Source organism: Ambystoma mexicanum, chromosome 13 (genome assembly GCF_040938575.1).
Source record: "Ambystoma mexicanum isolate Mex_15411 chromosome 13, UKY_AmexF1_1, whole genome shotgun sequence".
Taxonomy (NCBI): Eukaryota; Metazoa; Chordata; class Amphibia; order Caudata; family Ambystomatidae; genus Ambystoma; species Ambystoma mexicanum.
Window position 1 is genome coordinate 26,611,011 of NC_090938.1, and position 13,675 is coordinate 26,624,685.

General features: G+C 47.0%; 1 protein-coding gene across 3 annotated transcripts in view; it reads right to left on the minus strand.

Annotated features, from left to right (window-relative positions):
• LOC138520768 (chitinase-3-like protein 1) overlaps positions 1 to 13,675 on the minus strand; it is a 336,680-nt gene that overhangs the window by 51,375 nt on the left and 271,630 nt on the right. For all 3 annotated transcript variants that reach the window (XM_069633058.1, XM_069633057.1, XM_069633056.1), the window contains 2 exons: positions 9,067 to 9,183; positions 8,514 to 8,646 (listed from right to left, as the gene is read on the minus strand). In XM_069633058.1, coding sequence (XP_069489159.1) covers positions 8,514 to 8,646; positions 9,067 to 9,183 — 250 coding nt within the window. The remainder of the gene's footprint in view (positions 1 to 8,513; positions 8,647 to 9,066; positions 9,184 to 13,675) is intronic.

Consider the following 13,675-nt stretch of genomic DNA (forward strand, 5'->3'; position numbering starts at 1 on the left):
AACAGCTTCGCTTCCAGATGAGGGACACATCGCCTTGCATCCTACGTTTCCTTTTATTCTCATTCTGAGAGCAGTGGGTCCTCGCAAAATTGTTGGAGAGAACCTTATTGGTTTTGCATTCAAATCGTCTGTTGTCTGGGCAGCCCTTGGTGGAGAGTGGCTCTGGAACCGTGGCAAATTATGCGACTGATTTGAACCTTGTTCTTGGTTTTTAGATGCATCCAATTTGATGTCAAAGCCAAGAGATCTGAGTGCATCGGCAGCTAACCAAATAAGATTCATGATTGCTTTTGAAAACAGATGGAGGCAAATTCGATCGGTTTCATCTTCTTTGGGAAAAGCCACTATCTTGATGTCTTTTGGCTCAATGACACGAAGTTGTGGTACATTATGCAAAAGTCTCATAAGATTTGATCTGTTTAGGATCAGACCATCTCTAGCTTTCAACACTCGTTCGACTATGAGTATATGGCCTTTCTCCTCCATTTTACCTCGCTTTTCCGTTGCCGTATCGGCTCGGAATCGATCAGATTGTTTTTTTGTTTCTTTCCTTATAGTTTCTCGTCGAGGCAGATCTTTCTTTTTCTGGTTCTCCTGATTTGAATGGTCCAACATAGCGTCCAATACTTGTTTTTTTCTCATTTCGTTTATGCTTTTGCGTTCTAGCAAATCCCTTTTTTCCTGTAAAGTTTTAAATGCTGGTGATTGGATCTCACTGTGGTTTAGTTCCTCGATCTCTTCGTCCTGTTGGCCGATGTTCGCTGGGCCTTCTTGACTAGTATAATCTACGGATCTATCGCACTCGTGGACCGAGAGTTGCAAGAGGGCATCTATGTCTTCACTAGTATTGGAAACGTCTTCATCTGTGTCTACAGTTATCGATTTTGGAACGGATTCTCGATTTTTATAGTTTTGGCGTTTTTGTGAGCCGTTTAGTTGGAAACTTCTTTCACCATTATGCGGCACGGTTCCAATAGAATTCAAGTTACGAATGAAATAACGAGTTCCTTCTGCCGAGATGTGTTTTGGCAGTGGAAGATTTTTTAACTTCTTAGCTGTTGTCCCCAAAGCAATTTCCTTTTTTTTGGAGAATTTCGCAGCAGTATGTTTAGGTTGACCACCCATTTCTTTTTCCTTTGATGCAAGTAGACTTTCTGTAGCAAATAAAGGAAATAAAGCTTTATTTTTATCTACCTTAAGACAGTTATCAACATGGCCTGTCGATGGATTTATTATCACATCCTGTATTTCCGATTGTGCAACAGGACCAGCTACGGAGGCGTTCACAGGATTTTCTTTACAGATGGTGTTATGTTGTCCCTTTGATGACTCCGGCCTCACCTGTTCTGGTCGACTGTCAATGACTAATGTTTTATCCGTCATATTATCCCTTTCGTTCGCACAGCTCCATGCGTTTTCTGTAGATGTAAATTTTTCCATAGTTTGACCTTGATACCTGAATACATCCGGTTTCATCATTGTTATTGTATCACTGAAACAATGGAGAAACGCCTTCTTGTCTTCTCTGGCATCTTTCATCAGATCAAAGAGAGTTTTGAAAATTACATGTTCTGTTTCTTCCTCTCTTGCTCTCTTCTCTTTAATAGTCGCAATATACGATTCTATGTATATTAATTTAGATTGAATTAGAGTCAGAAGAGTTGATTGGTCCTTGTAGTTTTCATAAAGTACTTCATATAATTTAAGGAACGGTGCCATGGTTATTGACATCATAGATCCCACTGCAGCTTGTAGGTAAGCGCAAGCTTCTGCATTAGCTTTTAATATTGCTGGTGCAATTTTATCATAGGCGATCTCTGCAATTTTGTCATAGGCAATCTCTGCCTGGTTGTGCTTTAAAGGCGCTTTAGCAGGCAAAATATCATTTTCTTCATCTGAGCTTTCAATTAAGGTTGGCTCGATGTCACTGTCCTTTCTTTTCGTTTGCCCTGCTTGTTTCTGCGAACTGTTATTTGCTGTGGCTGGAAACAGCAATTCATTGGAGAACTCTTTCATATGGCTTGACTGCGTCAATGCACATTTAGATTTTGTTTCTGGGGCTGTTTTGAAATTAGCTGGGGTTATTACTTCTTCTCCCAAACCTCGTTTCGCTCTATTTAGATGAGGGGTTGAGGTTTTTGTTGGACTGGTAAACACCTCCAGGGGCTCAGCTTCTATAGTTAAAATAGTTGGTGTTTGTCCATTATGTGCATCTTGTGGCTTCGAGGAGCAGTCTTGGCTGGGGGCTGGTCCAGCTACAGTTAGCGGTAGCTCTATGCGAGCAGGATTGCATGGTCTGTGATTTTCTAGGAACGGACTCCTCCGATCTCCAGCCTTTACTGGTGTCTGATTCCTCACGTTTACAACTGGTTCTCCGGTTCCAGTTGCTTGAAGTAATTCTTGATCAGTGACTTCTAGTTCAGCTGTCATTGAACATTGTTCCCCGATGATACCGGAGGCGGCTTTTGTTGCTGTTCCAAGCTCTTTTTTGTTGAAGTGCCATCTGATTGATTTTATGTCCGAGAGCGAATTTGCTCTTGTTTTACTCTTTTGAGTAAGATTTTGGGTATGGCCTTTGTTTGTTCTGAGTAAATCCTTTTTTGCAGCTAGTGGACTTGTTGATTTGATGTTTTTGCACATAGTTGATTTCGCTGGTGGCTTTGAGCTGCAGTTTTGGTTTTGACCTTTTTGATTCAAGGGCTCAGCAAAGGTCAGGGACTCACGTACTTTTTGAGAACGGGCCAGACTTTGTTTTTTAGTGGGTGAACATGGGTTCGGGGAAAGTTCATGATCGTTCCAGAGGTCTCCCATGGCATCCACATATGCAGGAGAAGTTGGGCTTTCACCTAACACTTCAATTCCTTTATTTAGGTGTATCTGTGGAAACACAAAGAAGGCCTCTTCACATGGTGCGCAGAAAGCAGATTTTTCCACGCTCCTTGGCTCTTCGACTCCAACGAAAGTTTGTATCCAGTCCTCCTCCTTTTGCGGCTCTGTTGGGGCCGCATCTCCAGACCGCGGAGCAGTGGGAGTATCATCCATACACACAGCCCTTCTGGCCACGCCCGCTCCCTCTCCCCCCACCGCGCCACCGCCTCCACCTCCAGCGGTCGGGGGACGGTCGCCAGCACCAGGGCTCTCGAGGGCACGCTCCCCGCAAACCCCCGGCAGGGGCAGTCCACCCCCCGGCCCCGGGACACCCCCCGACACGCCGACCGCGCCCCCAAAGTCTCTCCCACCCGCCCCTCGCAACGAGCGGCCGGAACAGCGGGCCAACGGAGCCACTCCAGACTCAACGAGCCGCACGGCGGCCGCCGGTAAGGAGAGGCACCTCGTAAAGGAGGAGGCCTTAAGGACTTTCGAAGCTGGGGAGCAAGTTATTTGGCACATACCTTTAGTTCCGTTAACCACGGTTTCCATATTGGGAGAAGCCGCCAACCGCAGGGAACCTGTTTCCGATAGGCCAACTGCGGAGGCGGAGATAGTATCCTCTGACTCTCCATTATGCTCAACACTAACGCGTTGGAGGCCATTGCGTGGTGGCATGCCAGTGCCAATGACATGTTCATTCCAAATGTTGTTTTTGTCGATCTGCGTTTCATCGGTAGGCATAAGGCAGGACGCCTCGTCTACTTCATGCAAGGCATCGGTCATTTTTGAGCGGCTCCGTGTATGAGGTGCTTGTTTCTTTGGGTGGGTTAATGCTGTTTGTCTTGTGTCCATGGCGCCTTCTGCGCCCTCTCTGCGAACACTCTGCTAACACTCCGCGGACGCTCCGCGTCTAGAGTGAAGCTTATGTTCAGGCACCACCTCCAGGCACCACCTCCAGGTAGTAGAAAGAGAAAAGATCCTCAGGGTCCAACAGTGTAGCTTCCAGGCACAGGCACCAAACACTCTGCTAACACTCCGACATTATCATTTCACTGTGATGCTCTTCGGATTGAATAATGCCCCTGCCACTTTCAGCAGATGGGTAACCAGATTTTTTTCTGGTCTGGAAAACTTCAGTTCAACCTATTTAGGCAACATTGCTGCATTCAGCCACACCTGGGAGGATCACATATCCCACCTGAAACAAGTGCTTCAGGTGCTCCAGAATGCAGGTCTGGCTATCAAGGCCACGAAGGGCCAGATAGCGCAGGGCACAGTGACTTACCAGGGCCACCTGGTCGGTGGAGGCAAGAACCAAACCTCTCGAATTGAAGGTACGGGCTGTGAAGGATTGGGACATCCCCACCACACTGATGCAGGTGAGAGCCTTTCTAGGTCTCACCGGGTACTACCGGTCGTTCCTCAGAGGGTATGGGACCAGTGCCATGCCCCTGAATGATGTAACGTACAGAAAGAGGCCAAAGAAGGTAACTTCGGCCCCCACCTGTCAAACCTCCTTACAGGATTTAAAGGATGGATTGTGCAGGCCCCAGTTCTGAAAGTGCCAATCTATGGTCAGGAGTTCATTAAACAGACAGACGCCTGTGATTTTGGGATTGGAGCAGTGTTAGCGCAGCTGAACTCTGAAGTAGTAGAGCAACCGGTCGCCTACATTAGCAGGTGGTTGACAGAAAGGGAAAATAATTGGGCTGTTGTAGAAAAAGAGGCATACACGGTCGTTGGGCTGTAAAGAAGCTGAGACACTACATTTTTGGGTCTCACTTTACGATCCAGACGGACTACCAGCCTCTGCGATGGTTAATAGCCAAGCAAGGGGAGAACCCTAAGCTTCTGCGTTGGGCCATATTCTTACAGGGATTAGATATGGACATCCAGCACAAGCCACGATCCCAGCATGGAAATGCAGATGGCTTCAGCCTGTACTTTCGCGTTGATGATGAACCAGACCCTCAGTAGGGTGGTGGTTCACATGTTGGGGCTGGAGGGCATGTGAGGCTTTTTACAAAGTTTGTAATGAAATGGAATGTTTGGAGATGAACATGCGGAAAATGTGTGGGGCTAATCAGCACATATTTTCCTATGCTCGCTGCACAACAAACACATAGTCAAGTGTACTCTCGGAGGATACAGCCTACAGGCACAGTCCTCCTGTTCTGTTCAGCTCGAATGTGACAGTCACGGATACATCAAAGCATCTCAGGAAGGGGGAAGGCAACACCTTCCTCCTGCCATGGCCAGCCTAATTAACTATCAAAGGCTCCATGGATCCGCCCTGTTCATTGTCAGTTCTGCTGGTGGCAGTGCATACTGATGAGAGTTAATTGAAGCAGGCCTGCTAGAGGCCTGATCACAGAACTAACAAAGGGCAGGAAACCCAACACCTTTTTGATATGCGTCTGTGTCAACTTGAAGTCAGCTCCCAACTATTAGTATGAAGGGCAGTGAATGTCATGTCTGGGACAACTGTTTACAGTAGGCAACCCCTGCAGGAGGACCTCCTTTCAGGGGGAAGAAGTATGTGATTTGATGGAGATAGAAAGTCTCTTCTCACCATAGCTTCAAGGGAGACCTGCGCCTTTATCAGGGACCACAGACAGCTCAATTAACCAGGGAGACCCTTTGATCCACAACAGACAGGAAGAGAAGACTGTTGGTGTGGTGCCAGGATTGGTTAATTAATGTAGGCTTAGCCTGCACCAATCACTGAGGCCCAGTTGGCTTTAAAAGAGGGCTGAGCCCTTCTCTTAGCAGATCATCTCACGACTTTGAAAGGAGTAAGAAGAAGGACTCATTTGGAACCTGGCTGAAGGTCTGTCTGCCTTACAGCTTCCACCAGGGAAGGAAGGCCAAGATTTCCAAGAGGGAAGCAAGCTCCCTCCCCTAAACATCTCCCAAGGAACAGAGGGAGATACCAACCTCAGAGGACCCGTCCATCAGATCCTGAACCATTGCCCAGCAAGCACACAGCGTGCCCTGCTAGGTTCTGCCAGCAAGCTTCCTAGGTGCGAAGTGCCAGAGAGCCAATGACCAACGGACAAGGCAGTTGCCTGCAAACACTCTCCTCAGCTTTGGGCTGTCCTCCTTAAATGATGACATGAGCCCATCAAAGAAGCTAGCAGGAGTGCCACAACAAGCATCAACCAGCGTCCATCTTTTAAGGACATTTTCGAGGCAGTCAAGCCCTCAAACGGCGACTGGCTGCACCACGTGCTGCTGTCACTAAAGCCATCTGAGACGCCCCGACCAGCGTTCCAGATCTGCCAACCAGCACAGAGACAATGATTCTTGACCCCAAGCTGCCATGTAGGTCAGCCTGCAGCCGTCCGTCCAGCCTCGCTTGCCGAACTGCCTTTCGCCTGATCCCACAGCTGTCTCCTGTCTTGAACTCTGTCGCAGGAGCTGCAAAGCGTCCTAGAACTGACTTGACAGTTGACACTGTCGAGCATCAAGATCATCTCAAGCACCAGGTACATTGTAGTTCTGTCCCCCTGGTTCTTCTCCAAAGGCCCCTAGTGACATTTACGACCCCTTGCTCCCATAGTGCTGAAACTAAATAACCTTGAATAGTAAAGACTGATTGCTACCGACAACCTCCCTGTCAGTATCCAGAGTGCATCCCTTTGCTTAGTGAAACTGTCCATCCTCTGCATTCCTTTGCAGTGTGGGTTTTATTTGTAGTGTGCTAGAACTGTCTGTTGTAGCAATAAAGTAGATATTTGTATACAACCTTGACTGGACAGTCCCTTTTATCATTGCGTAATAATTGTATTTTCAGGGTGTTACAACTAACCAAAAATCCACAACCTTGCAGAGATAAGCCTGCCGTTCAGTCCATGTTACCAAAATTGGACAAAGAGGTTTAGAATTTACTTGTGTTTCCAATCTGTTCAGATCCCTTCTGGTGTACTAGAGGTGTGGGGCTGATTGATGATTTATAAACCGATATTCATCCCTGAACCACTGCTGCCCTGGAAGTTAATTAGTCACAATAAGACTGGTCTGATAAGAGAGATCAGAAGATCCCCAACAGACTGAAGAGTGGGTGCAATTAGGGTTGAGTGAACAAACCATTAGGCAGGGCTCTGTATGGGCCCCGTGGTAAATTAGACACCCCACACCACCCTCAGGCAATGTTCGTTTGGATGGCAGAGGAGCCTCCTTAGAACTTTGCAGGGTGATGATGTCAAGAAGAATGTGTGGTGGGTCAGAAGGAGGACGCGGACACAGTGATGGCATTTCTAATAAGTGTTTTATTAACTTATAAGCAAAGGCCTATACATCCCTATTTCTATGTGGGTGTTCCCTGCCTATGTAAATAACTAAGAAGCTTGTCAGTTGTCAGGAAATGTCCAAATGAATAAGTCTACTGTCCAAAATTGAAGTGTAACGGACCCGACCATAATTCTAACAAACTTAAGGTCAGGAGAATGCTTCCCTTCTCCTGTTATCTCTTCGAGCAATTGTTCCCCTATACTACAGAATACTTTCCCTCCTTGCCAAGGTCTTGGTCGCCAGATATTAATGATTAATGATCTCTTTCTCAGATTTAATTGTGGTTCGGTTTCTCACATTACTAAAATTGACCTTCTTCAAATTTACATTCAATACTTCGTCAATTTGACTAGGACGGGATTCTTCTATTGAATAACGATTCTCCGGCGGCATCTTGGTTCTCCCTGTTAACTCTGGTCTTGCAGGGGAAATTCTACGGGGCCTGCACTCGCTTGGGTACTTCTCATTTGTTCTGCCTCTCTGTCTGTCCATTTCCACGGGTTCACCACTTGCAGACCTCTCTTGCTCGCCATCCCATTATCACTGTGGGTAAGCTGTTTGTATGCTGAATTCTCAGCCTGGTGGTTTCAGTATCGTTGGATGGGTGTACGACCCACCACAAAGTCGTCGTCGTCAAACCACCACCGGAATAGGTATCCCCTTCTCTCCCATTTCTTGCTGCGGGCAAACGCTGTGCCTCCAGTGCTCCGGTTTGGCTATCAGAACACTTCTGAAAGTCGCTGGCTCTGTGGCGCTCCTCGACTCTACCTCTCTCAGCTGTTACGCGTTTAGTAGGCCTCCCCTGCTTGCGTATGCATCTCTATTCTTCGCCTTGGCTCAGCGTGTCCTCTTTGTCTTTTTTTGTGTGGATGTCTCTCTTTAAAGAGAGAGAGCCCCTTTCCTGGTAGCAGTAACATATGTCTGCTTTGCCTCCAGCCAAGCGTAAGGATTTTATATTGCTCTGCAGGTCAGACAGTCCCATGTATGCTGCCATGGGGAATGGCTTAGGGAGTTCCTCAAACCCCTAGGGAGTGTCTTGCCACCTAAGGGCCAGTCTCTCCCAGCGAGCTCTCGCTTGCCCAAACCCCTAGGGAGGGTCTTGCGAATCAGACTCACTTCCTTAGCCTGAAAGGGGGAGGCTCCCCGTTGGGGGAAAAGGGACGAATTCCCTCAATTTGTCACAATGGCCTTTGCCCCAAAATGTCCAATTCTGATCATTTTTTACCCGAGTTGTCTGGGGACACTCCACCGCATATAGCCCCAATATTCACAATTGGATAAAGCAGCTTTCATATGTAAAAAAAAAGAGCGTGAATTCAAGCCAATCAGAAAGCTGTAACGTTCCTTACCAGGTTTCAGCTGGGTGTAGAGGGCCTGCAGAAGCGGGTACTTTCCTTGCTTGCAGTTCTCACCCGTGAAGTCGTCCAAGTCCAAGGCCCACAAGACGGCTCCTCCGAAACTTTGGCCCTTCAGGTACTCCACCTGCCATGGAGGAAGGAGGCATTAGTGGAGTGTGGTAGCGTATTTAAAACATGAATGCCTGTGATTTTGTGGAGAGAGGTGAAGACCGCATGTTGGCAACTAGCGGTAGCTAGGCTTGTGGTACTGGTGGATATCGAAAGTAGTGTGACAGGATGGTTTCATGTTGTGGGGTGCCATGCCTTTCGTCCTGACCTGATCTTTTGCATTCTAGGAAGTGCAACCTTGGTTTTCTTCATTAAAACCAATTGGACTAAAGAACCAGACTAAAGCTGGTAGTAAACATGAGGCTGGAGATGTGGTGCCAAGTGGCTTGGAGCTTGGGCAGCCATTTTCAAATACACAAATCCCAGTAACTGTTAAGGCCTCATCCTCCAACTTTGCCAGAATATTTCAACATTAGTGACTTCCTGTGGGTCTTACCTTGGCGTTTATGCTCTGCGGGGTTTCGTATCCGACCCACTGGTCATTTTTGAAGGAATAAGGCACCTTCTGCTCCTCGATCCAGATGGTCGTGGCTCCCTGTAGGAACTGGCAGATCTAGGGAGACAGTGGGACAGTGGCCCGTTAGGGTCAGCAGTTTTCATAGTGATGAGTCTCCAGAGGGAAGGGCAAATCTAGGAAGACAGTGTGGACATTAGGGGTTTGAGGGTCAGCAGCGTGATCGTGATGGGTCTCCAGAGGGACGGGCAGATCTAGGAAGACAGTGTGGACATTGGGGTCTGAGGGTCAGGAGCATGCATGGTGGTGGTTCTCTAGAGGAACAGGCAGATCTAGGAAGACAGTGTGGGCATTGGGGTCTGAGGGTCAGCAGCATGTATGGTGGTGTTTCTCTACAGGTATGGGCAGATCTAGGGAGACAGTGTGGACATTGGGGTCTGAGGATCAGCAGCATGGTGACCCCTGGTGGTTCTCTACGGGGATGGGCAGATCTAGGAAGACAGTGTGGACATTGGTGTCAGAGGGTCAGCAGCGTGCATGGTGGTGATTCTCTAGAGGAACGGGCAGATCTAGGAAGACAGTGTGGACACTGGGGCCTGAAGGTCAGCAGTGTGGTGACCCCTGGTGATTCTCTAGAGGTCTCTTTCTTATACCTCTCTAAAACTCCCCCTCCCCTCTGCTTCCAAGTGTCACCACTTCTGCCTGGCAAATAGCTCCACTCCTCTGATCTCATCATCTCCCTGTGCATTCTGTACTTTTCATCGGTGTGTACATATCTACCTGTGTATTCTCTACATACAGTAACTTATACTTGTTAGGGAGAATTCTCTTCTAGGGCTAATTTCCCTTACCTATAGAGTCCCCCAGCTGCTTTGCTGGATTTTAAGGGTTTATTTTTGTCTCCTGCTAAGAGTGAGACTCCTTTTCCCACTCTTATACAGATTGCTAGTGTGTGTTTTAGGCTATCTTGTGTGCTTATGGCCTATGGGGTTTTTCTCACCCACATAAGAATAATCTACGAAAAGAGCCCTTTGTCAAGCTCCAGTTCTAAGAGCTCCCGACTACCACCAACCCTTCATTGTGCAAACAGATGCTTCCAATACAGGTATAGGTGCAGCCCTTAGTCAACTGGATGAAAAAGGTAGGGAACACCCCATTTGCTTCATCAGTAGGAAACTGAAGGAACCGGAAACAAGGTGGGCAACTATTGAGAGAGAATGTTTTGCCATTGTGTGCTCTCTGAAGAAGTTTAGGCCATACTTGTATGGTTCTGCCTTCACTATTCAGACTGACCACCCACCCTTGAGATGGTTGGTGCAAATGAAAGGGGAAAACCCAAAACTGCTAAGATGGTCAATCTGCCTCCAAGGGTTTGATTTTACCATTGAGCACAGGTCAGGATGTCACCACCAAAATGCTGATGTTCTCTCTAGGATGTTTTTAACTGACTAGAGGTAAGAGACTCATCCAAGAGTGGTTTAGATCCTCCTGTCCCTTAGTCTGGGGGGGGGTGGGGCGGGTGTTAGGGAGAATTCTCTTCTAGGGCAATTTCCCTTACCTATAGAGTCCCCCAGCAGCTCTGCTGGATTTGAAGGGTTTATTTTTCTCTCCTGCTAAGAGTGAGACTCCTTTTCCCAATTCTTATAAAGATTGCTAGTGTGTGCTTATGGCCCATGGGGTTTTTCTCACCCTCATAGGAATCATCTTTTTAACATGTGTGTTACACAGCACCCTCAGTGCAGTGACACAGGGGTGTCACAGTGACCCCCACACATAGACTCCATACCCTGGGACTAACTACTGTCTCCCAGGGCATGTAAAGTCCCCATTGACTTTACTAGTCAACAAATATAAACTAAACCAGTACACCCCATCTTACTATGGAAGTACTGGAAAGGGTTAATAGTTTTTCCCTGGTGTTCATTTTCGAGAGGGTACCGTACAGTCCCTCTCTCCAAAGTTTCTGGCTGGTGGCAGTGGTTACTACCGCAAATATTTGACCACAAATATTTCCCTATGGGATTTTCCCATTGTTCGAGGCTACCACTTTTACTGACAGCCTCTAACATACTGTCGGTTTATTTTAATATTAACTTTACTCCAGTAGGATTTTATTGCCAGATCTTTGTTAATATTTCTTTCTCGTGTCTTTCTCTGAAATCCTAACCTGGGTCGGGGATCCTTTGTTCGTCCTTTTGGTGGGCTTCTGCACAGAAGCCCTTCTCTCTGCGCCACTCAGTCTGGAGTTGACAGGATGTGTGGGAGGGGGAATAGGCACCCTGGACAGGGGGACCTAGGCAACCCAAGTCGCACTCTGCCCTGATAGGCTGGGGGGTTATCCCGCCAGGATAGCCACTCCACTGTGTGAGTGACAGCTAGGCTCTATGAATGGGGGTTTTTCTGCATAAAAGCAGGGCTCTGAGGACTGGAGGACAAGACGTCGCCACTGGAACTAAGAAACCGAAGAGGAGAGAAGCTGAAGACATCTGCAACGACTGAACCACCAGTGAAGCCCTGCTGCAGATCCTCACCACTTTTCTCCAACAACTTGAGAAGATCTTCCTCTGCAAGAGTCTTCTTCCCTTGAGCTGGTGGGGCCAACCAGTTCGTCATTCGCCTTCCAGGACCTGCCTTGGTCGAATCTCCAGTGCCAAGCACTAGGAGACCGGATAGCCAGGCACCCGTCCACCACAACGACGATTTAAAGGAGCGTACCTCTTATTCATCTTGGCATCACCGCGGCTGGTTTCATCCCTGGGCAGTGCAGTAACTCGAATCTTCCTCCACGACGAGAGCCTCTCTTCCTCTGCTGGATCTCCCGAACTGCAGGAACTGCCAGGAACTACCGCCACCGCAGGAGCCTCTTCCACTTTAAAGGTAAATTGTTCCGCCAGGCCTCCCGTTTCGTTGGGTACTGCTAAAGGTGTTTTAAATCCTTTACTTACCTTCTGGGATGGCCACCTCTTTCGTCTAACATTATCTTTTTACATCTGCAATCGCCTTTTCAACTCGTTAACCATAGACTTGACTGCAGCTACTAGAACAGTTTGATCCTGGGCACTTGCCTTGTACCATTGACTCTGGCACAGGCCTATTGACTCTAGCTAAATCTGTTACAACTGCCTTCTCTAGATTGATTCTCACTAAGAAATGTGTTGGTGCACCTAAACTCTTATAACCACCTTTCCTTCCCCTTTCTATATTGCTGAAGTGCTATTTTGCTTAGTCTGCATCAAAGTATTGCTGATACTAAAGTATTCCCTTGCCTAACTTGTTCACAATCTAATTGGGAAGTGTTGCTGGTGTGTTTTGGAGTCTAACTCTGTATGACTTGTCCTTTCCCTCCCTCTGAAGAAATTGTTAGAGTGCCATTTCTGCTTAGTTTACACTGTGCCGTTTTGCTCAGTTTTCACTGTTGCTCAAACTTGTCTACAATTTAATTAGGGAGTTGTGTATACTTTCCTTGACTGTTTTAACTTACTTTGATAATAGTGATTTGTGTGTGAACATCAGAGTGTGTAAAATAAATATATATATGCTTTTTGATACAAAGTTTTGGTCAGTGTTTCCTTGTTCCATAGTACTGTACTGCCTATTGTGTAAACCCTGAATACTGCTCATCTCCCTCTTGAGATAAGTCTGACTGCTCAGCCATAGCTACCAACTAAATCTCTGTGGGTCAGACTGATACCAAAGGGGATGTATTGCCTATACCTGTAGTCCTAATCTTCTGTAGTGCTCCCTAAGGGAACTGCACAGGATTCTGCCTAACACTGGTGTACAGCGGTGAGGATAAAAGTATTGGATTTACATTTTAGAGTGCTGCTAGTACCTTGGTGCAACTAACCACAAGGTTAGCAATCACATAAAGTTAATTTTTAAAAAAAGTCTAAAGATGGAAAGCTATAGCCAGGAGACCCTCCTTGTAAATACTGCTGATTATTTAAGGGATCTGTGCAGACAGAAAAGTCTTCCTGTCAAAGGCAAGAAATCAGAAATGATTGAAAGATTGTTAATACAACAAAGACTGGAGAGGTGGGCTGTAGTGCCTACCCCTCCAGCAAATGTAGCAAACATTGAGGATGATAATGTTGATGATGTTATTGTTGAAGCAGATGAGGAAGAGGAGGCTGACAAAGTAAACCCCTCTGGCCCTCTGCCTGCTCAAAGGCCTCAACCTTTGGCTACTGGGCCATTGTCAGGTCCCACATTAAGTCCTGAATTTATATCTCTAGAAAAAATGAGGCTTGAACTTGAATTCAAAGGAATTAGTGCCCAAACTGAACAGAAACATCAAGAACTAAGGCTCAAAGAAATGGAGCTCAATCACGTGCTAGAGATGAAGAAATTGTCTTTGGAAAATGCTTCTCTCCCCGAATCCTCTAGATCCTCCAGTCCAAAAAGACCCTGGATGCCTAAAGAGATTGTGGGTACGTATGAACCTAAGTTGGATGTGTTAGATTGGCTAGCTATGTTTGAGAACAATCATGGGCTCCAGAAAATCACAGGGAATCAGTTGATCCTCTGGTGGTTCTCTAGGCTCCCCCCTGTTGCATCGGATGTGGTAATGGAGTTGGAGGTGGTGGATAGG